This window comes from Camelus bactrianus, chromosome 20, assembly GCF_048773025.1.
Source record: "Camelus bactrianus isolate YW-2024 breed Bactrian camel chromosome 20, ASM4877302v1, whole genome shotgun sequence".
NCBI classification, from domain to species: domain Eukaryota; kingdom Metazoa; phylum Chordata; class Mammalia; order Artiodactyla; family Camelidae; genus Camelus; species Camelus bactrianus.
The window spans coordinates 35,779,175-35,803,870 of record NC_133558.1 but is presented as its reverse complement, the minus strand read 5'-3'; the positions used below and the strand labels follow the sequence as shown (position 1 = coordinate 35,803,870).

At 42.6% G+C, this 24,696-nt stretch overlaps 1 protein-coding gene across 18 annotated transcripts in view; it reads right to left on the bottom strand.

The window, feature by feature from the left end:
- Positions 1 to 5,107: 5,107 nt before the first annotated feature.
- The window catches only part of MLIP (muscular LMNA interacting protein), a 206,378-nt gene continuing 186,789 nt past the window's right edge, over positions 5,108 to 24,696 (bottom strand). For 10 of the 18 annotated variants that reach the window (XM_074348941.1, XM_074348924.1, XM_074348933.1 and 7 more), the window contains 2 exons: positions 14,793 to 14,846; positions 13,422 to 13,675 (listed from right to left, as the gene is read on the bottom strand). In XM_074348941.1, coding sequence (XP_074205042.1) covers positions 13,625 to 13,675; positions 14,793 to 14,846 — 105 coding nt within the window. In that variant the 3' untranslated portion in view covers positions 13,422 to 13,624. The other 8 variants (XM_074348925.1, XM_074348935.1, XM_074348927.1 and 5 more) reach the window with 4 other exon arrangements.

Sequence of the window (24,696 nt, the reverse complement as noted above, 5' to 3'; positions counted from 1 at the left end):
TTTTTTTTTTTTATCACCCATGTGTTCATCCCCAGACCTTACCTTTGCCTTTTTAAAATAAGTTTTTAAAATTTATTTTAACCTACAGGCTCCTCCTCTATCTCTTTCTCACTTTTTTTTTTTAAATCAGACATCAACTAAAAAGCTCATGTTCATGTTTGTTGTCCTACACGGTTTCCCACAATCTGGATTTTGTCGACTGCATCCTCATGACATCATTCAGTGTATTCTTCCATCGTCTACAAGGCTTGGAAATTAGCAGCTGGATGAGGAGGTTGGACCAGATCACCTCCAGTCCATTTGACAGACTCTTCGTAGTGACATACCTTAACCAAGAGGCACGCAATACGCAATAAATAGTCCCTCATTTTTTTATGTTTGCAGTCATTGGCGCTCAATGCCTAGATCCATTAATCCACTGGAGTTTGCAAAATAATACATCCCATCATTTTTCTTTTCATGTATTAGCTGGAGTGCTTTTGTAAGGAGATGCTTCTTTCCATCCCCTGCGTAATTGCCTGGGGTCTATGACTCACATAGGAAAGCCAGGATAAAGCTTCAGGCTCTCCCTTCATTCGTCCAGTTTTCAAGATGGATTAGTTTCCTGTCACTTTCCGACATGATGAATTTACTTCATAGTCTTATTAGAAACTCACGGGTCTCCATCAATTTCCATGTTATCCTTACTGAAACTTAAATTGTTCCATCTTTGGCCAGTGAGAGCTCTTCCACTCGGCTCCTGAGGCCTCTGGACACGACTGCAGTGTACAGCTTCCTTGTTCAGCTTGTACATTTCCTGCCCCAGAATATAAACCAGCTATTTGTTCAAGAAGCCAGAGCTGCTTTTGATGGGATATAGTATTTGAAGATGAGACTCAGGTTGGTAGAGATTTCGCTGATACTGGGTCAGCCATTATTACGAGGCATCTTCAGTGGACAGAACTAAGAATTCTAACATTCCAATTCAAATTCAGGATTGCAGGGTGCTTAGTTTTCTCTATGACATCCCACACTAATTTCTGTGGATGTGCCTTCTCCGGACAGGTGTATGTGGATTCCTAGTTAGATGAATTTGCTGGGTTTTTTCTTTTCTTTTCGATTCTTTCTTCAGGAGCTTAGAATCTCTTGATCCCTCTGGTGTCTTCTGCTGTTCTGTGAAGCATGAGCACACCACACACCACCCAAACCTTTTCTTTCTCTCTTTTTTTTTTTTTTTTTTGTTCTCAGCAGCTCCCCAGCATCTAGATTATACCGGTTCTCATACATTCTCCAAGACAGTTGAGACAGAAATCAGTCCTTTTGAGTAGCCTTCTAAAATTCAGAATGCTGGCAGTAGATCCAGTCTCCTATTTCCTTCCCCAGGGAGAAGCCAGGAGCTGAGAGTCTTCCTCTCAATTATACGGTACTGTGTCCAGGGTAGGAGTATTGCCAGAAGGTGCCATGAATTTTCCTACTGGGTTTGATGCACCTGGTTTTGTGCTCGCCAGGAATGTGGGAGCCTCCTAACTGGCTTGTGGATTTCCCACTGAGGAAGCTGGTCCCTGTATTGTTACTGAATTTGTGTCTCTTTGGGAGGATGGAGAGAACAGAATTTCCTGTTCTGCCATCTTGCTGGCTTCACTCCCCACCCCCATTGTGTCTCTTTTTAAGAATGAAGAAATTTTTACTAGAAGACCCTGAGTAGACATCTTCTTAAGTCTCATTGACCAGAATTAGGTCCATGTTCCTTCTTACCCCATCAGAAACAGTGGGTTCCAGTTGCACTAAGAACTAGCAAGGTAAGTTTTTAGAAGCCAGATATTGAGAGGAGTGTATTTCTTTTCTGCAGGAAAAAAAAAAATCGTGGCTTTTAGAAATTGGTAGGAAGGAAGGATGCAGTGGAAGACAAGTGGTGTTGATACTGCAGGAAGACATAATCATGTTTCGTGACCCCTCTGCCTGTGTAAGCAACTTGAGTCAGCGAAAATCAGCATGTCAGCACCAGGTAGAGGCCTGATCATGCATGATTCTGTGAAAGAAATAACTCATAGGGTAGCCACAGTGACCCACTCAACAGACCCGTTGCCTATAACTGGGTCCTGGCCACAGGACCATGGGACAACCCTCTAGGCATGAGTCTCTGTGCATCTTAGGGTACCTGGCTGACCCAAGCATGATACAGAGGGTTGGGATACCTTGAATGGGAGAAAGAGGGACTAGGGCCCACGAACTTTCTTGTCCAAACTCAGGATGCCCCATTTGGGTGGTGCTGTTGACCTTGACGCATTCCAGCAACTAAAGAGGGGTTCAGACAATTTTGAGGAAAGCACTCCAAAGCTCAGGACCCCTGAAGTGCAGATCCCAGAGCATAAGCCCCATGTGCCCAGGGCTGAGGAGAGGTCTGGGCACCTGGGCTGATTTAGACCATCAGGTCCTTGGGGAGGAGGAAGAAGAGCAGAGGGAAGTGTCGTCTAAGAGCTAACTTGCAACACTGGAGGGCACAGGCGGTAACAGGTTTCATCTTGAACATAAAACTATATGCATTGATTATGGCTGCCTGGAACTCTGTGCGGGAGACTCTAAGCCCAAACCTAGACTGCATAGCTCAAGACCGTGACCAGGAAAGGGCTCTCCACGACTGCAGGATGGGGTCAGGGGAGACTGATGTCAGACGTTTGCCCTTCTGGCTCAAAAGAGTTGTCTCAACCCCTTACACCTCGGATCTGTATAAAAGCTTACACAAACCACCGTGTGGGTCTTCACTGGTCTGTATTGAAATAGTCAAATAAAGGGAAGTTTAGATATTCTAGAGCCATCAGAATGAAAAAAGAATGCTTATAATGCAGCTTCTAGTAATGAAGTGCAGAAGTGTGTCCATTTGTGTGTGTGTGTAGGTATGTAAGGGAGAGAAACTGCGTGTGTGCATGTGTGTGTGTGTGCTGGGGATTAAGTTGAGAAGCACTCAGAAACTGCAGAATTGTGACTGGATTTCAAATGAAAAATTGATTTGAGGAAGGAGGGTACAGCTCAGTGGTAGAGAGCATACTTAGCATGCATGAGGTCCTGGGTTCAATCCCCCGTACCTCCATTTTTTAAAAAAATAAGTAAATAAATAAATAAATCTAATTACCTCCCCCTGCAAAAACAAACATAAAAATAAAATAAATAAATCTAAAAAAAAAAAATTGACTTGATAACTCATTTGCTTTTTTTTTTTCTGACCCTCTTGCCCACCCTCCTCCCATCCCTGAATCTGGTAAAGGTGCTGAGAGTCTGGGACACTGCCAGAGCCAGGGGCCTGAGATGACTGTGACCGCCTGATCAGCTTTCACGCCCTGAGAGCTGACCTGGAAGTGTCTGCCAGGAAAAGCTTCACCGAGGTTGTGTCTGGGCTGGACCCGACAGCGAAGGACACTCTCTCTGTCAGAAATACCTGACACTCACTCCCCAGGGCAGTTCACAAAGCAGAACCTTATCAAGCATACAAGGCATATTTTCTTAGTTAACTTCTAGCTCTAGACATGACTGGGGGTAGGAGGCAAGGTGCAAGGCCCATTCAGTCAAGCTGCTGGTTTCCATTTATATTTTTCTATTAGTTGTAGAGATAAAGCACGTACTACTTAAGAAATGGACTGACATGAAATATTTTTAATAAGCCTAAAAAGGTAGCTTATATAAAAAAAAAAAAAAAAAGACTCTCTGGGTTTCAGAGCTGATACGCCTGATACGCAGTCTCAGGTTTATATATCCTGCCCCATTTAAATCTTCTAAAGTGAGCGCAGCTCTCACGCAGCCAGTCAGTAGAAACTGAGAAGCTTTCTGGGCATTTTTCCGGAAAGTCAAGTGCAGTTTTAATCAACCGCGTGTTTCACTGTCTCCCCCGGAGTGACTGTCTCCCTCCGAGCTACAGTGAAAAGCACAGGTCACCTTCACCAAGGCTTGTCATTCAACTCGTGACCACACATTGAGACTCCCAGACGGCTCAAGCCTAGGGCCAAGTTTCTCCATCCCCTTTGCTGTAGAGGATGGTCCTGGGGCCTGAGATCTTTGCAGCTGCACCAGAGACCTGAATACAGCAAATTTCCTAGAACAGAGGCCCACAGAGTTTAAGCAATCAGCCCCTCAGGGGAGGGTCAGATCAGAGTCCAGGCTGTGGTTCAAACTCAACCTGCTCATCTGAGGGGAGTCCGGCCAAGCTGCCCAGGGCACCGGATAACCACACAAACTATAATTTGGGTTTCGTTTTTATTTGTTTTACTGCAGTGATTCCAATTTGCTTACGTTTTGTAATATTTTTACTTTCTGTAAAGTCACAGAAGAAGGGGAAAAATTTTGTGATAGATTTTTTAAATGAAATTTTTGGATACGACCCCTTGTTGATTTCTGACATAACTTATTATTACTTTACTTCTTCGAAAGAACTCTGAGGAAAGGAACTCTTTCTGTTCAAGAAAATCAAGAAGCCACTTGGTTTGGGAGGGAAAAGATCTGAAAAAGAGAAGTTCAAATAGCTGCATGCAAATTAAGATGCAGTCTGTACCTCCGGATTCAAGGTTTCCATCAGTGCTATGAAGACAACAGTACCTGAATGACAGCGGCACTGAGTTAGAGGGTATAAAAGCCTCTGAGAACTGGAAAAGGTAGGACGAATGGGACCCCTGTTCCAACAAGCTTCCTGTACTAACCGTTGCCCTCAGTGAGAGTAAAGCCTGATGTTTCAAGGCACAGAGATCCAAGTAGAGAGATGCTTGGAGGTATAAGAGCACTAACGCCTTGCTGGCAGGAATAAAATGAGCGCCTCCATTCTAGAGAATAGCAATCTGGGAGGATTCAGTCAAATTAAGCACATGGAGGCTTAAAACTAAACAATGCTAAGCCTGGGTATCTAGTCCAGGGAAATTCTCACAAAGGTCCACAAAAGGTTACATGCAACAAAGCGCATCACGACTGTTCCTGGTAGAGGGAGGCAACCAGAGAGCCCACCTTGGGCAGGTGGGCGGGTGAGAAGTGACGAAGCCACAGCGGGCAGCGGTGAGGAAGTAATTCACCAGATGTTTACAGAACACTGTGGACAGAGCTTAAAAACCATCGTGCTGAGTGGAGAAAAGAAAAGAAAAGAGACAGAATATAAACTATACCATTTACATTTACTAAATATCTATGCAGAGAAAAACAATGCACATCTTCAAAACATATATCCGTAAAGAATGTATATTCATTAAACACAAGAATATGTGCCTATGGCAGGAGACAGGAAGACAGAAATTATTGTAAAAGTTAATTCATCAAATACCCAATCAACAAGCACACAGGAGAGGAGTCTTGCCCAGACTTATGATAGTCATGAACCAAGGAGTGTGATGAACTCAATCCTTTATTCCCAGGGTCAGAGATGAATGGACAAATGATTGAACAAATGGCTTGGTCTTGGAACCTGATTATCTGGGTTCTCATTCTGTCTCTACCACTTACCAGCTTGATTGAATTTTTTGGAATCCATTTTCACAAACATAAAATATGAATGACACTCTTACCTACCTCAGAGGCTCACTGTAAATGTTAGATTCAATTCATGTGCTGCACTTAGGGGGTTGCCTTCCACCTGAGATGGAACACCGGAATTTCTAGAGGTTATCATCTATAATTGGAAGGGATGCCACACACAATTTAGCAGCTGGACAAGTAGCTTTTGTTTGGGGGAGGAGAGATGAGCAGAAGGCTTGACTGATGCTCCACCGCTCCTTACCCACTCGTGGAGGGGACGATGAGGATGCTGGATTTCCAGGTGCCAACTGATGACGGGACAACAGGGCATTCCAAAATGGTGCATGGAGGATGAAGGAGGTCAGTTGCTCTTCTGTGAGCACCTCTCCCTGCTCTGCCCCGGATGATGGGGATAATGAAGCAGTGGTCTGAGGGAGCTGTGGCCCAGAAAGAGCTGGCTCCAAGGGGAACATGGGTTGTGAGCAAGGATAAGTAGCCTTTACTGAGGCTCCTCTGATGCCAGGAGCTCACCGTCCAGAACCGCTGTGGATTCCTCCTGAGGGTGTGGCCCCAGGCTTCCCAGCTGGGCAGAGGGCTATAAAAAGGAAACCACTTAGAGAAGGTGAGGACAGGCTACTGGGGACAGCAGCTGGGAAAGAATCTGAACACAGCCAACATGGCAGGCACTGGCACTGGGTGTGCCAGAGCGTCGGCTCCCAGGACTGTCACAGTCTGCTTTGCTTTATGGTCTTGGTTGCTCCCAAGATTATGAGCACAAACTGACTCTGAAGCAGCCTTGACAAGAACCATGGGGTGGTGGACAGAGAGACAGTGATGTTAGGCACATTCCAGCAACTGGATGCTCAACATGGCTGTCTGTCCCATCAACCAGAGAACCCAGCCAGAACAGGAAAACAGTGTGTTTGGTGAAATGCCAACATTCTCACATTCAAGAGCTCCTCAGTGAAACCCTGAGAGCAGGCGGGGATTCATTTCTTTTAGTTTTTGTTTTTTTTTTTTAAACATGTTAAAAAAAAAAAAAAATTGAGCAGAAGGGGAATAAAGCCTGATTCAGGAAGTAACGTATGCGTTAAATAAAACTGGTGTTGAAAAATTGCCACATCCATTCTTCTATTTACTCATATTTCTTCTTTATTTGGCTGCTAAACACAGGGGCGCATTAGTATTGCTGTCAGCTTAACAGAAGGCGTTAAGGCTCTACCAGTGATGGGAGAAGCTGTAGGTAAATGTCTCCTACGCTGGGTGTTAGCGATACTGTGACGTCCTGTGCCGGCGGGAGGCTTTTTTAGGTCCGCTGCTGCGTGGCGGTTCATAAAGAAAACGCTAAGACTGAAAACAATAATGATAATAATAAAAGTTAAATCTAGCAAGTGATTAGCACCAGCACTCCAAAAAACTTCAGCCCGGTTTATGTTTCCATCTTCTGCTCCATCTTCACTGCTGCAAAATCAGAGAAAAGAGGAGTCAGGTCCATGGGGGTACATACTTTTTAAAACCACACCCCCGAATGTAAACATTCATATTCAGACAGAGCATGTCACATTAAAAAAGGGTTTCTAAGAAAGGAACTTCTGTTTATTTTTTTTTTCCTCAATAGACATTTTCTTGTTGTGCAGTTAATGTGGGATAAAGACACACAGCTGTTTGTTCACATCAGACTGTGGTCTCTGGAGAAATCAGCAGAGCAGTCTCTCCGCAAAGGGGTGCTGGTGGCTGGGACGGGCGGGGCACCGAAGGGAAGAGCCGAACGCCGCCCACAACTCCTCACCCTTCAGTCACTTGCCCGCTGCCTTCCTCTTCCTCTAGCATCACTCCCTAAAATGTAGTCCTTGAAAACAGGGAGGGAAAATGAACGGGGATTGGACTAAGTCCCAGCTTTTGCCAAACGGCACAGCACAAAAGACAGAGACAGCAAATGGACCTCTGGCCCTTTTCTCACATATTGATTCAATTGGCTTCCTAATGCTGCCAATCGAATCGTGTCTTCGTTCTCCATCCATCTCTACGTGTTCCTGTTGGATAGGGTTACACTGTCTGGGGCAGATAAGGTGAACTTCACTGAGTGGAGCTAGGTGTTAGCAGATTACACAAGTCAAGAAAGAAGTACAAAGGAACCCACGGAAGGGAAATTTAGTTCTGGAACCGCACCCTAGTGGAACAATGTGATGAAGTGATGCCAACGGAAGGAAATGGCCATGACTGGACATCTCAAGGTGGAAAACAAGGGAGGTCAGCTTCTCTTCTGCAGGCTGCTCTCCCTGCTCTGTCCTGGGCGGGATCACAGAGGGAAGAAGCAGTGGTCTGAGGGAGCTGTGGCTAAGTGCTGGCTCCACGGGGGACGGCGGGGTCGTGCAAGGTGTAAGGAAGGCAGACAGGAAGGCTGCGTGCGGCGTGGCCAAGTGGCTGAGCAGGATGAGGAAACAGGGACATACAACCGCATCACGGAGAAGCTGCATTTGTTAGGTTGGAAGGAGGAGGTGGGAAAAAGCGACTAGAAACAGGGGGTAGCTCCAACCCCGCACGGATTTGCTCCGGTCATAGAAAATCAACAGTCATGGAATAAGTGAGTCGTAGCTTTCATCGCCTGGAATTCGCCGAAGCTTTAGAATGAAAGGAGAAAATGACTCAATTCCCTCGCCTTTTCTCTCTAACAAATAAAAACGACCTTGCATTTGATTTTCCTGAAAGAAGCAACATCTGGGAGTTACTGTGACGAGAGATTTCAAGAAATCATTACCACTAGGCTGACACTTATTAAGTGCTGTGTGTTTTATATGCTAAGCACTTTACATGCATTAATGCAAATCGTCCCCATAATCCTTTGATCTCATTTCACAGAGAATGAAATGGAGGCTCCAAAGATTACATATCACACCCAAGGCCGTGGAATTTGAAATTAAACCCAAGTTTGTTCAATGTTTCCTGTTTGTTTTTGTCGTTTTATTCAGTCATTAGTTTGTCTCAGCCACATGAAAACATAAATCGTGTCTGGCTTGTAAACGGTAAACCCACCGTCACCAGAAGAGTTTACACAGAAGATTTATAAGGATTCACTTGTAGACAGGATCATAACATCAAATAAAATACTGGACTTGGAATAATTAAATCAGATTGAAGGGGACCAGGTAGGTCATCCCCCGACACGATGCTGGCAGCCTCAGCGGTGTTCCTCAGCACTTCCTGAACCCACCGGGAGGTCAAAGGCATGTCTGGTACCAGGATTCAGCGGCTGGTTTGAATGCATTGTGCTGTGACAGGTGGAGTCATGACTGTGGACACATTGTGAAGTTTTTACTCTCCTCTGCCAATCTCAGTTCGGGTAAAGAGCTCAGTAACTTGGGGAAAAAACCAATCTCCACATCTGAGAAAGATGACAATCATTAATCAAATAAATGAACAAATTCGTATTTTCAGACTGGCCCCCTGGCAGTGAAGGCTCAGTTCTGTATCATATGGCCCGTGGAACAGCACACTTACTTTGGATAAGAAAATATAAATAAGAAAGACCTTCAGACATTTAGAAAATCATCATTTTAAAGGGAGTCACTTTCCAATTTTGGGGTTTTTTATTTGGTTTGTTTAGAGTTAACTTTAGGTAATAAGTGATGTAGTGTGGTGAAACTTTAAACCAACATCTCAGAAAGCACTTTTTTTAAAGAATGTGCTGTGTAAATTGATTTTGCGTTCCCTTTTAATACAAAACCCACTTGGAATATTCTTGTCTGCCAAATGAAAGCAAAGTGATCTCCATATATGTTCTTATCGACATGAAACCAGACCTCATGTCTCCAGAGTAAACAGTCAATTCCAGAAAAGGTACATCATAATTTATTAACTGCTATATATTCAGTTTTTCCCGAAAGATTTTAAATGCATTTGGGACACTTACATACTTACTAACTTGGGGGTTAAAAATACAAGATCTAGTGCCAGATTCCATAAGCCAGAAGCAATGATAGTTTAGTAAGTAAGGCCCTGTAAAGGTGGCAGGATTGGTATAAAGCAGGTAAAATGGAGTCTAGGGGACACAACATTGAATCTGAGGTCAAAACACTTAACATCTGGATGACCGGAGCTCCAAATAGTTATTTCCCCCCATTCTATTATTTGGCGGGGGAGGGAGGTATCTTAAAAAACCAGCACAAACAGGAATATCCATCCTTCTACTCTCTGACTTCCGTTCAGCTTCGCCATGATTCACTACAATGTAAAACCCAACATACATGGATTGAAATGACTTTGAAAGTCCAGAATCATCAGCCCTCCACCTCTCCCACAGTATTTTCAACCAAGTCCCTAGAAAAGAACATAGGTCAGAACTGATTCTTTTTATTGGCTACGTCAGAGTCAGATGCTCTTGGACCTCAATTCTGCCCCCACGTCTACCAGGTGTAAGGACACATCAAAATTTCTAAAAAGAGGCTTAATTCTCCTCGTTGAAAATAAAGGAAGAGATTTCCCTTCCTTGTTCTTAGAAAATTTATTTCAGAAAACTGGTCCTTCTAGGTACATACCCCTCTATCCGAAATGTAGATAAATCCTTTTGAAAACAAGATGGGCATTTTGTCAGCTTTAAGACTCAGGAAAGTCTTTCTCAAGGACTTGAGAGCAATCTCCTTTGAAGGTAAACATCCCAGGGAGATGGCAGCCTTATCTCCTAGTTTCTCCTAGTTTCCCAGGGAGGGGAGGAGCCTAACATTAACTGACACCTGGTTCCGAGTCGTAAAACCGCCTCCTGCCATAAAGATATGAAAAGTGTATTCTTCCTTTGTGTAAAGCCAATTAACTAAAGCAGAGGGCCCCCTAGTCACCAGGGTGATTTAGGATGAACTGCGTGTAATGCATGGTGCTGTCAAATTCTTTTCCTTGGGGAGAAACCGAACTATTGTTTATGTCGAGAACATACGTGTAATGAGTTAAACCTGCTTGGCTACATGAAGGGTGAGATTCCTTCTGGTCTTTGCAACCTCTTCGTGCTGGTCCGGGACAGACATCACATTCTGGTTTAATACTTACTCAATAATAAAAAGTGTTTTCTGTCTCTACTACTTTTGTGAAGAGGACTTCGGGGTTGACAAAATTTTTTTTTTTTAATTTTCTCAACAGAGGCTGGGGGTTTATAACACAGGAAGGTCATGTTGGTGGGGTCCACTGCTGCCAAGTCTGGAGGTAGGACTGGAATGTCTCTTTACTGGCTCCTTGCCCACCTGGATACGTGCGCAAGGTGGGCATCCATTCAGCTATTCGTGTCAGGTGTCTTTATAAGACAAATTTACCCTGGCCCGCTGGCCAGTTGTCCATCAAAGTATATAAAACTCCTTCTAACCAGCAGTCAATAATATCCAGATTCCAAGTTCTTACCTATAATTACAACCTTCAACACTGCAATCCAAGATTTATCAAAGCTTGACTTAATAAATCGTATCTATGGAAAACTGCCTGAAGGGAACAGAATGGGCCCATTCCTCTTAATAATTTGATTTTTCACCCTTGACGCAAACCAGAAAATGAGAGTGGCTTCCATAAACAAATAACTTATTTTCTCTTTTCTGCATCTCATCTGGAGAAGAGAGATAAAGGAATGAGACGCTCGGCCCATAAAATTAGAACTTGAGACGGCCATGGAGGTTCTGGAATTCCAAATAAAATGAACATGGAAACTTATAGACACCACAGCAGGAAATCAGCCACAGACAGCCACCTTGCCAGCAGAACTGTTATCAAAAATCTGCAGCGAGAAGGAATAAGAAACCAGGAGAAGAATCTGCCTCGTGTGTGTTTTATGGGCAGCGGGTGAATGATTAGCTCTCCAGTTGTGTTAATGACAAGTGAGTCTGAAAGGTCAGAATCCAATGCATCTAACCATGTTTTTGGAAATCAATTGATCCTCAAGTTAAAAATAAAATAGTCCTAGGGCCACATGTAGCAGGTCACATGAAGAGTGACAGGTCTCACAGACATGGAAAACAAACTCTTGGTTCCCAGGGGGAGAGGGGGTAAGTTGGGAATTCAAGATTTGCAGATATGCACTACTGTATATAAAACAGATAAACAACAAGGTCCTACTGCACAGCACAGGGAACTAGATTCAGTATCTTGTAATAGCCTGTAATGGAAAAGAATATGAAAAGAAATATATGTGTATTTGAGGATCACAATGCATGCAGAGACTTTAAAGTTGCCTCCGCCCACCTCCAGAGATTCTTGATTTCAATTTCCCAGAGCAGAACCCTGTTAATCGGACTTTTAAAAAGTCCCAGGAGATTCTGCTGCTCAGAACCAGAGCTGAGAACCATTGAACCAGATGAGAAGCAGCATCATTGTTTTGAGTTAGTTGGTTTTCAATGTACTTTATAAATCATAGGACTTACCAAGATGGTGATCAAATTAAATCAGATAAATCTGAGATCTATTTGCTTTTAAATGAATTACTGAGCTAGTTTTAAAACTAGCGTCTACGAATAGCGCGGAGCGAATGCAGGAAACAGGAGTATGGTAGCGAAAAAGGCAAACTGCTATCATGTAGGAAATGAAGGCGGGGAGGGTTTGGCTCAAATGGTAGAGCGCATGTTTAGCACGAATAGGGTCACAGGTTCAATCCCCAGTACCTCCTCTAAAAATAAATAAACCTAATTATCTCTCCACTCCCACACCCCCCAAAAAAATTAGGAAGGGAGAGAACAGCTAGGCAGAAATTCTGAGATCTAGTCGAGGTTCTCCATGATTGTTCATTCACACTGGGTTGGTCACTAGCACGTTTTACTTCTTAGGTCCTATACTCATAAGACCAGAAATGCATAAAGCAAAAAAAGTCGTTTTCTTGGTTGGTGCTTTGCAGGTAAATAAATAACAAAGAGAGGGTTTGGGAAGAATACTCGGATAAATATTACAGTCTGACCACATGGCATAAGGAATTGTAAAAAAGGTGTTAAACTGCTCCCAAATGTGCCAGTGTTACTAAGAAGTAAAAGACAGCATATTAGATGCATAAAATGGTAGTCTGCTTAATTATGTTTCTTTTAATACTAGCAATAACTCTCTCTCACAGTTGTTAAACTTCAAAAGTTGGGGTTATTTTATAATGGTTTTTTTGTTTTGTTTTTCTTTTTGTATATTCTAAACATGAGAGTTGAAATTATTTTTTGGCAATCTTATCCACTAGCTTAATTTTAAGTTTTGTTGCTACGGTTGTGCATAACTGGTAAAAAAAAAAAAATGCAGATTCTACACTATTGCATCTACCCTGCTCTTCTCAGCAACAGAGCCTTTCACATCACCCAACATTCAGAATTTCTTCATTCAGCAGTCATTATCTGAACCAAACTCTTCTGTTATTTAAATAACCAATTGATTTTCTCTGATTGTCTAGAAACATTCTCATTTGTATCTAGAGCCACTGTAAACTTGAGCCAAAATTCTTATGTTTGAAAGGGAACATTTGGCTATTTTTTAACATTCATCTGAAATCAGCAAAATGTATTCAAACATTCTCCTATTTTAGGACATTTATATTTGTCCATTTTTTTTTTTACTATTACACAGTTTGCCACACTTGACAAAGAGTTCATCTCCTTAGTATATAAAGGGAGTTTACAACTCGACAGTAAAAATATCGCCAAATCAGTACATAAATGCATGATACGATGCAAAAGCAAAATAGATGAAAATAACAGAAAAAGACAGAAATTTTTAACACAAATAAAAATGAAACATCATTTTCCCTTTTAAATTGCAAATATTTGAAAACATGATTTTCAGAGGGGAAAAGATTTAAATGGCATAGAGTTTTAGATGAAGAAGGTGATGGAGGACAGTAGACTGGTTAAGAGCTCAGGCTCCAGGCAGTGATATCTGGATTCCGTTCCTGATTGTGCAGACACTGGTCAGCTCTTTGACTGTAGGCAATATACTGATTTCCCCACTTTCCTTATCTGTAAAATGGGGCCAATGATAATACTTAACTTACAACGTTTTGTGAAAGTTAAGTAAAAGAATGCATATAAAATGACTAACACATTAACATATAGTAAGCTCTCCATAAATTAGCAATTTATAGTAATTCTCAATGCTGGTGAGTATACATGGAAACAGGTATTGTAACAGGCTTCAACTGCCACAATTATTCGGCAATGCTACTTGGCTACATGCATCGAACGTTTTCCATATGTCCATACTCATTCAGCCAATAATCCTGGTTTAAAAAAAAAATCAGAGATGTGGTCAAGGATACAAAATCACACCTACTAGTAACATGCTTTTATTATTTTAATGAGTACAGTTGTAGCAGAGAGGCACATGGGTCTTGCATGACAGAGGTTTCAAAATTTGCAGAAACAGGGATGTCAGTTTCTGAAAAGTGGATTAATATGCCCTAAATTGTGGAAAATATGCTTTGGGGGATAAATTCAGATTTTATTTAGAATTTCATTTGGAATTTGGAATTTTATTATTCCTGCTTCTCTTTTGTATATTTTCCCCTAAACTTAGATGCTGCAGAATTGAGCATGCCTCATTTGTGAGGGTACCTGAAATGAATGAATGAGCTCAGTTTTCACCTTCTTAAAGAGAAGTCCATCAAAGCACTTTTCCCCCTCACATTTCCCACATTTATGGCCTGAGAGGATGTAGAAGAAGAAAACATTGTTCAATTATTCTTGCTTTTAATTAATACAAAATTAATATTTTCTTTACAAATTATTTTCTTGTCTTTTGGGTATAATTTTTTTTTTTACAGTGTTGTTTTCTGGTCTTTTTGAATAGCATTTATAAAATTAACAAGGTTTTAAAATTTAGATTTGTGTCTGTCAGCTCAAAACGTGAAAGTGTTTAGACATTTACATGAAATTTAGAGGCTGTGTTTGAGATGCTTCGGCTGGGACGCTACCTGCCGTAGGCAAAATTCTCTTGGAGGTTGGGAAACTGAGCTACCATGAGGTACACATAGACGTATTATGGGACATCCACTGACCCTCTAGGAAAAGAAGACAAGGGTGGTTTCACATATGACTCCAGAGAGAATATCACAAAGACAGACAGTCAGGATAGAAGTTTGCTTGTGATCAAGGTTCTGCAAACACGGGGAACTTAGTACCATCTTCCACAATGAGAAGCAGCAAGAATTTACTCATTTAACTGTCAGGGGCTTCCAAACAACCCAGAGCAGGCCACTTCACTCTTTCTTTGGAAAAAAAAAAACAAAAAACTGATTTTATGAATATTAAAAAAAAATAAGATTGGCTTATTTCTACAACCGAGTATCACGTGCAAATGGATAACCAGATGTCCAATTGTACCTTACGTGTATTTACCTCTTTGGAGTCAAGAGTTTCGTGTTCAGGAATAGCCACCATTGGATGACTCAGCTTCATAGAAAAGGTGCCCAGGATGTGATGGGGGTAGAAGTAAGGAGAAATAAGTGTTTAAGTTTCATTGCAGTTAACAGTTCAACAATGATGTCAGTAACTTATTGCTGATTGTAGTAGAGTCTATCAAGTATAAACACTAAGATTTGATGGTCATTAAAAACAAAGGAAGATATTCATAACATAGAAAAAAAAAAAACAGCAGATGCTGATGACTTGGAGCATAAGACCACAGCTTATTTATCTCTGTGTCCTACACAAACCCTAACAGCGCTTGGCACACAGCAGAGACAGCAATTAAATGTTTACTGAATGAATGAATTGTTAAAAAAAAAAAAAAAAACACACACTGACGGATATCATAGAGAGGAAACGAAGTTAAATTTGTTTCAACTCTCACAACAGGCCTCTAATTGCAAAGCTCCAAAGCAAAGGAGAAAAATCACACTCAGACCCGCAGGAAGTGTGGACGCGTCTGTAGACAGTAAATGCTGATGTGAATATAAAACATCTCAAAACACAGCGACTTCATAAAATGGCAATCCTACCGGACGAGGCTATTATACTGCAGTTTACAACACAGTGACACTTAAACAGAGGGAGGTTCTTTTGCTTACACAGGAATTTTTATTATTAAATGGATCTTTGGAGCACTATTCATACACTTAAACCTATTAAGATAGAAGAAAGTCATAAATATGCAAGAAAAGAGACAGACAGACAGAATGAGGGACACAGACAAAGGGAGAGCAATCATTTGTAACAAATCTGTCTACCCCCTCTAGTTTATACCATGTCTCCGCACTCCAACTTTAGGGGAACCACAATATCTGGTTTGCCTGGAACACTCCCAGTTTCTACTATTGTCCTGGGCAAATCCGGGCAAATGGAAATGACTGGCCCCCTGTCACTCTCAGCCTGGTCCTGATTTCATCAGTCAGTTATTGGATCACCAGCTCCTGATGGTTCTAGGGCAATTCAGAGGGTCCCATAAGTGCACCAACGGCCCCAGCAGGACACCACCAGTGGCCACTGGGGAGGCCAAGGAGGTCCCACCTCCAGTTTCCAGTTTCCTTCCTCTTTTCCAGCTGATTTTCAAAAACGGAGCTCGCTTTTATTGAAAGCCATAACTTCATTAAGTCCCAGCCATTATACTCTGGGCCAGCTACAAAAGCCTCTGGGTGTCGGGCCATCAGGACTCCCAGCTGCCCGCGGCCACTCCTTTAAAAAAGGAGCATGAACTGGCCCCAAGCCAACTACAGACCCAAGGAGCACTCCAAAAATCGCCTGAAATCACCTACTTTCTCCCATTCATCAGGGTCCCCTGAGATCCTAAATCTGGCTTCGGATCAGATGCTATGTACCGCTTCAAACCTCAGACCCAGGGAACTGGTCCTGGAGACAGCAAAATCTTTAGCCTGCCTGGTTACGTGGTATGATAATTACATGAATCATTGGAGTTTGTACAATGTCAAATCCCCATTCTCCTAATCTCTTAAGATAGAACAGGATAAACACCCTGAAATTTGGAAATGTTGGAACACTCCCAATAAAATATTCAACTGAGACTGGAAAAGCAGTTGAGTCAGTAAGTGACCCCTATTTCATATTCTGTTCCATCATTCCAATGTAGCTATTCATTCATTTAAATCCGTTTAATTTTCATCTTGAATTTCAAAAACTGGGCATCAACTACCCAAATCAACAAAACAGAACAGCAAAGGACTGATCCTAATGCACCGGTAATTCTCAAATCATCTATATCTGGCTTTGGAATGCTTTCTTCTATTTACGATCTCGGGTCATAATAGGTTTGCTTTTTTATTATCTTCAAGGTGATCAAAAATAGTTCATAAAATGTGATACTGTTAATGGATTTAATCATAATAATTTATTGTGTACTTGCATGATAAATGCATTATATGTGTTTATTCAGTGTTGACAAAAGCCTAATGACATGAGCACTAATTTTACCCTGTTTCACAAATGTGGAAACAAAAGAACCAAAGGGCAGGATAACCTACTCGAGGTCCAGAGCTAGTAAGCGGCAGAGTCATGATTGCAAAACAGAGTGACAGTCTCGAGAGATGGTGCTCTCAAAGCACAAGAAGTGGTAACATTCCACTGGGAAGACACTCGGGAGATGGGAGAGGGGAGATGGGGAGGCAGTGGTGTGGGCCATTTTGCAAAATGAAAAGCCACATACTAGAGGCAAGAGAGTCCCATTCAGAAATCAGAAGCAGTTCAGGAGTGGCTGGTGTAGCTGATGGCGCCATGCAGCAAAAACACAAGACAATGAAGCATTTATGTCAGATGAGGAGTTTGGGCTTCATTTTTAAGGCAGTGACAAGCCACTGAAGTCCCTAAGCAAGACAGGGGCAAGCGTGATCAGATTTTCATGTCAAAAGAAGTCACAGTGGCTGATGCACGGAATATAGATCGGGTGGGGGATTGGAAGATATTTAAATAATCGAGAGAGAGAGAGAGAGAGAGAATAAAAAAGGAGGTTTAAACTCAATCATTGCCTTAGGGAATAGAATGAATTCAAGTTTTCCTGGCTGAGTGAAGGAGCATCAGGTAGACAAGATATTTCGTTGATGAGGGAAGAAACAATGGGAAAGGTTCCAGAGCAATAATGCTGAAGCTGATGTGTGTGCTGAATGCAGAGGCTTTGTAAAGCATGAGGGCTACAGATGTTACATGGGGGAACAAATCAAGTGCAAGCACCCTCTCACAATCAGAATGGAAATGATGAAGCTAAAACGTTAAAATAAATTCCAAGGGAGGGAGGGTATAGCTCAGTGGTAGAGCACGTGCTTAGCATGAACGAGGTCCTGGGTTCAATCCCCAGTACCTCCATGAAAAAATAAATAAAATAAAATGCATTCCATATAGATGGATGGCTTGCTATAGAGAGTAGGTAAACACAGGAGGAAAGAGAGAGATCTCCAAGCCTGTTTACTTGGTGGTGAGTGTTCTGGAGAACAAATTACAATTTTGCCTCAAAAAAAAAAAAAAACAAAACAGAAGAGTTACTAGTTTTATCATCAGAGCGTTATTCAACATAGATCAACAAAATGGAAAGCTCAGATGAAATGAGACAAAGCATCCTTCGATCCTGCATGGACACTCCAGCCCCAGATATTGTAGAAGAGATTAATCAGACCTTTGCTCACCCACCACCATGGGCTAATCAACAAGCCACGTTTGAATAAAACGCTCAGTTGAGTTTTATTACACTCTTGATTACAGCTGCCACCAAACTAATAGAAAGCTTTGAGGAGTGTTTGTCGCCAGTGCAGGGCTTTCTCATAAATGTCACTGTTTCTCCAAAGACAGACAAAATCCCCTCCACCCAACTAGCGAAATGAGAAGCCAGAAACTAGAAGAAAAGAAAATATGCAACATGGTCGAAGATGAAGTAGATTTTTTTCTTGCCTGCCTGTCACAGGACGTGTTTACATTTTAGAGTCTCCAAGGATGCTACACCTGCTAATCAGAATTCCCTCCTTTGGGCTTGTGTTTTGGCTGAGCCCCATCCTCTTATAAAAACTCCTTCACTCCATTTGTCTTCAGGAAGCCGTCCCTCTGACATCTGTCCCCCACCAAGATTTGTGAACAACTCAAGCAAGAGTGTAACCTTCCTAAGAACATCTCTCAAAGACAGACGTGACAGTTTGTGGCAACACTGACATAAAGCACTGTGTTTCCCAAGTGTGGTGCTGTCATCCCGAGACCGTGGCCCCTGGAAGTTATGTGCATCCCATGCTGTTCACCATTAGGGCTCCAGTACCTTGGGACAGAGCCCACTCAGCACAGAGGAAAGACACAATGTGTATCGAATAGATAAATTAGTAATAAAAGAGAAAAGGCAGGAAATAGAGAAAAGATGGTTTTCTGACTTGCAAAACTAAAGAAGTCTGTGTTAGTGAAGAATTAGAAGTATATACTGCATCCCCCAGTCTCCTGATTTGTAGGAAATTTTGCAAACCAGAGAAACTTTGCAAACTTTTTGAACCAGCGCTATCACACATGTGTTTGTTGGACCTTCATGATTCTCCTCCTTCAAAAAGAATTGAATGTAGTTGCCAGTGTTTGAGTCCACAGATTCTACCTGCAGGTTCGTGTCTCCTTCTCTTGAACTGCTCAAGGGTCTCGCAAACACTAGGCCTGCAATCGTCTTGATGTGTACAGCGCTGCCCCCTTTAGATGAAGCTAATCTCCAGGTCAACTGAGGGGCCACCACTCCTACCAATGGAGGTCACCTAGGATCATGATTATTTATACATGTCTGTCTGGTTTCCTTCACTCACTTAGGGGCTCTGCCTGGCCATACAAGACATTTGAGTTTCTAATCCCTGCTCAACAACATACCCCAGTCCACAGGAAGCACCTGGGGAGTTCTGGAAATTTCAGCCCCTGACGCAGCAAGTCCAGAGAGGGACCCGAGCACCTGCGTTTCATATGGGTCCCAGCGGGTGCCAATCCTACCATAGGTTGAAAATTGAGGCCACAGCCAACATTTTCGTATGAGCTGGTGGAACTGATGTTTTCCAAATATTTATCTATCCACAACTGACATGAACTATAGTCAAACAGTCCTAATCAATTAAGTGGTCCTGCAAGTGTATAATTAAATAATTTACCAGGGGTCTTTTTTTATCAATGTGCCCGTTGATGTGAGCTAATGTGCCAGACACTGTGCTGGATGTTAGAGACATGACAGTGAACAAAGAGAGATCATCCCTGCCCCCGGAGACCGCAGTGCGGCGGGAGAGGCAGATCTCAACATATAATCAGGATTCTATGGGCGCAAACACAAAATAATGTGCTCTGAAGTACAAGTTCGGTGTGTTACGAGGGTTCAGAGCAGGTGAGTCTGACCTGGTCTAGGAGGAAGGACCTTCTTCCCGAGAGGCTGAAAGCTACCGGGTAAGTCCCCTGATAGGGGTGGGGGTTCGTAGCTGGAAAGGAATTACTCATCGTTGGGCTGATGGGAAGACAGGGAGAAAATTCGGAGTGGATGGGGAAAATGAGTGCAAAAACACGAGGAAGCCAATTCTGGGGCGGAGATTTTGCCTGCATCGGCTCCACTGGGGAAACCAAGCCCTAGGAAGTCCTTGAAAATGCGCGTTCTGTGAATTAAGGCTGTTAAACATGAGTTTGTCTCATTTCCCCCAAAGACCCCAAGCTGTTTGAGGACAGGACCCACCATATGCTAGCATTTTGTGCACCAGACACTAGCTGATTGATTTTATCGTTCAAGCTTCTATGCCTGGGCATAGAAAACACGGGCAGTGCTCCGAGTCTGTCCCTAATGCGGGCAGGTCACGATTAGTGCAGTGAGGACGTAGCTGCCTTAATGACAGTCAGACACACGCTCCTCCCACTGACACATCTTAAAGATTTCATCCGCATTAGCATGGGATGGTTTTTCTTTTTAATTACAAAACCCCATCAGTAGCTTGTATATTTAATTTTAGAATTTAAAGGTACAGTGTCTATTTTTGGTGGTATCCAAAGGTTTACAAATTTGTCTAGGCCACTAACTTCCAGTGTAGACTGGGAAAAATCCTTTTGTCTCTGGGCCCTGATTTTCCCATCTTTAAATTCTGGGCCCTAACTCGATGAGTTCCACTCCTTCTCTGCTTGGATTGTTCAGTGAGTCTGATAGGTAAGCAAAAATCCATTCACCGATAAGTGATTGCTGTCTCAGAAAAAAAAACAATGTCCCTTTTTGGAGTCTCCCACACTGAACCACAGCTGGGGAGGAAGGGACACGCACGGGGATGCCTTCTCCGTAGACTCTCACCTGGGATCCTTCATGGCAGTTCCAACGGGTGCCGATCGCTCCTTGTGTGAACTTTCACAGACACAGATTCACAGCATCCTTCTGTGTGTTCCCTGAGTCTTCGCACATGTTCAGCTGGAATCCAGTTCATGTGAGTTGTTTGGTAAACCCGCAGAAAACTCGCTGCTAAGTGCTGATCATTAATATCGTCATACTGGTGTCGAAGTACCAGTAAGTCTAACACCAGTAAGAGAACAAGAATGTTCTGCTTTGATCTTTGCAACAGATCTCTTGAGATATGGCTGAAAATTCCCCAATTATACTATTTTTCACTCCTGACCTTTCCTCTTCCATCCCAGGAGGCCCAGACTCAGGACATGTTAGAATCCCCTCCTCCCCCGAAGACCACCTTCAAAAGGGCAGGAGGATGGAATTTTTGCCATCTGCGCAATCAGCCTGTTTTTGAAAACAAATACCACGTCCCAGTGTTGACTCACATTTTTCACCTAGAGTTGTTTCTTTCTCAACCAGAAAACCACTCCCCGAGGGGATCAGACAGATCATTCGCTTTCTTCACTGCACAGCTCCCGGGCTGGAATGGAAATGGAGCAAAATCTCCATTCTAACAACATTTTAGGACTGAAAATAAATTCTGGAAACTGAAATTGGAATTGACAAGGTAGCATATTGGTTGCTCTCTTTTTTTCCTCTCCCCTTTAAGGGCATGATTAGCTGCTCAGCGCTACAGCAATTGAAATGAAGCATCATTTTCAACTGTTTTCAGTGTCAGACTAACTCCAGCACCATCAGAAACCAAATGTCTCCTTCTGCACAACAGATGATGTTGGTGGAGTCTTCTCGCCCTGTCCTTTCTCTTCGACAGAATATATGGGGCATTAGCCGTTTATTCCAATGTGACATATTATGATTGGGGGAAACAAATCTGACTCTATATTAGATCTGTTTCTTTTATTTTAACCTTTGCATTCTATGGCTTGTTTATCACTAAAGGGATGTTGCCTATAAGCTTAAATTACACATAATGGCCCATCTCTGGGAGCCCTGCCTCCCAGGTAATGAGCATTTAAGCTAAAATACCTTTGTTTAGCTCACGGGAAACATCCTGACCAGGCCCACCCGGGACTGGCAGCAGGAAGGAAGAAATTAACACATTCCCTCCAGAAGCTAACCGGAAGCAGGAAATGCTTGACTTTACTCCCTCCCCTTTTAGTATAAAAGAAACCTGAATTCTAACTCAGGCAAGATGGTTCTCTGGGACACTGGTCCACCATCTTCTCAGTCTTCTGGCTTTCAGAATAAAGTCACTACTCCTTGCCCCAACAACGTTTTCTCCATTTATTGAACTGTTGTATGGTGACCAGTTCAAGCTTGGACACCTGCCCAGCCTTAGTCCCACCCCCGCTGTTCCTAATTTGTACCGAGTTACCCCCAGTCGCAGGAAGCCTCTGGCAGAACCCAGGAGTGCGTCAAGAGGCGTCAACCCGCGTATCACAAAAATCCAGAAGTGTTTCTGAAGAGGAGGAGCAGTCATGACTGCTATGGGGTCAGTCATACCCCCACTTCCAGAGGCCCTCGACCAGACCCCACCCTGCTCTCTCCTAACACTGCTCCCCCAGGGGCATCTTTGAGAGTATGCAGAGGGAGGCTGAAGAGGGAGAGGATGCGTGAATGGTGGGTAGGCAGGTGAGCGGAGGACCGTAAGCCGACACGTGAAATGGAAGGTGCCTCCGATCTGGTACCTGCCAGCCCCACCTCCCTGGAGCTGGGCCCTCTTTCTCCATCCCCAACATCTCCCCCTGCATAATTTCAAACCACATTCCAGGAATGATGTAAGCACCTCCTAACACTCTACCATGTCTGTTATACACCTTTGAACTTTCAGGACATCCACGTTCCCTGCCCCAACTACACAGATCTGTCAGGCACTGCAACCGGGTTTTAGAACACGCCTAAGGGATTCTGTCAGCCTTGCTTTCTGGAGCCTTGTTGTAATCTAAGGTCTCCAGAATGGAGAACCCATCCTCTTTGACTCCCTGCTATGTCCCGGCTAGAACCACATCCTAACACCATGGTAGTTCTGTAGCAAAACTTGAAACCTTACAATAGGTTGGGTATTTACTGATTGCTAAGAAGCCCACAGACAAACTCTCTATTTAGTTATGTTATATTAGTAGCTTTCAGCCATTCCAAAGACTGAGATCTTTTGGAAATTAGGGTAAAAACCTTTATCACATTACCAAATTTGTCTAAGATTTTTATCCCTTAGAATTTAGTAAACTGTTAAAATGTCCTATAAATAAGGGAAAGCACAGAATATATTCTCAGTCACACAAGGCCTCAAAATATTTCCCAAATAAAGACCCACCTTAAAACTTTCTTGGATCGAAGACTTGAATAAGAAGATAAATAAACACAGAAGGATGCAGCAAGAAATAGAGGAAGGTAAGGTAATAAAACACCCTGAGTAAGTGTATCATTGCCATAAAAAAGACACGCAAAAAACTACAGAAAAGAAAGGAAGAAATTATAGCCATAACATGCCAAAAACAAAACTCTAGAATTGAACAACATCAGCATGATGAGAGACCATGGAAGGGGCCAAATGAATTTGTTTTACTGAGAGAAGACATTGATATTGACAGAGGTACATAAAAATGAACTGTGGGCCCTAAACTAAGGGCAATCATACCAACAAAGTAGGATGAAGAAATTCTAAACTAACAAATTATAACCATATCTCTCAGATGGAAAGCTGGAAAGAAGAGATTAAAGAGATTAAAACAAATACAGTAATGGAAAACATAAAATAAGATGGTAGAATTAACACCCTAGAATGAGATCATCTTACACATGAAGAGAAGTCTCTCATAATAAAATAAAAAATCAAAACGGGAGAATTTATGCTCAGTAAGAGATACACGCAAACAAGAAGACATACACAAGTTGAAAAGAAAAAAGGAGGAAAAGATTTCTCTCTCCAAAATGAGGCAAAATAAAACTGGGAGAGCAGTCTTACTATCTTTAAAATGGAATTATGTACTGGTAAAAAAAAAAAAAATCACTGAACAAGAAGATATGAGCATCATATACGTGAATTCCTAACAATACAGCCTCAAACGTGTAAGATTTTTCCAATGGTTGGCCTGTGCTACTATAAGGGCCAGGAGTGATGTTACATTTCACTTGAATATCTCAAGCACCAAGGAAGTATCTCTGCTCCCAGTGGGAGCCAAATAAATATTTTTAAACAGCCTGAGGAAGGGTCCAATCCCACTGTCATATCTTTCTTCTGCAAAAGAGGTTTCTATTTGATTCACAGGACATGTAGCATATATGGCTTCTCAGAGGGCAAATGGGGACCATTCTTTGGTGGCCGTTCATGAAGTGTCCGAGGTGCATTTGTCATCAGTCACTCATGGATAAATTCCAACAAATGTAACCATCTGAAACAATTTTGTGGTCATATTTTTAGTGAAAGAGATGAAACGGTGGTCAAGCATTAGGCCAGATGAGGCCACACGGGAAAATTTTGCCCTGAAGCTTCAAAATAAGAGACTCCTTAACTACGTGTAAACGCCACCTGCTGGGTATGGCTTTTATTGCGGGAAGGTACCCAAATAAACTCAAGCAATGTGGTAACTAGGTTGAATTCTATGAAACTGAGAAAACTGATGTTTTTCTAAGTCGACAACAGTTGAATAATGCGATTTCATATGGATCAACCTCATGTAAAAGACATTTAAGAAAAGGGATAGCATTAAAAGGAGGTTTGAAGGTAAGCAAAATACGTGTATTTTAAAAACTCCATTTGCAAAGATGAACACCTCCATCAGGGATTTTATTATACTTCAGAGCCCACAGCCACCTCCTTTCACAGACCATTGCCTTCCACTGAGCAGAGTGTCCCCTAACGCAGAGCTCCTTGACCCTCGCCCCGCGCCGAGGTCCACAGCCCATCATGACTGATGGAGGGTATCCAAGGTCAGCTCCTTTGCCTCAAGGGTGGATAACCTTGCGATTTATGCTCCAGAGCCCTCT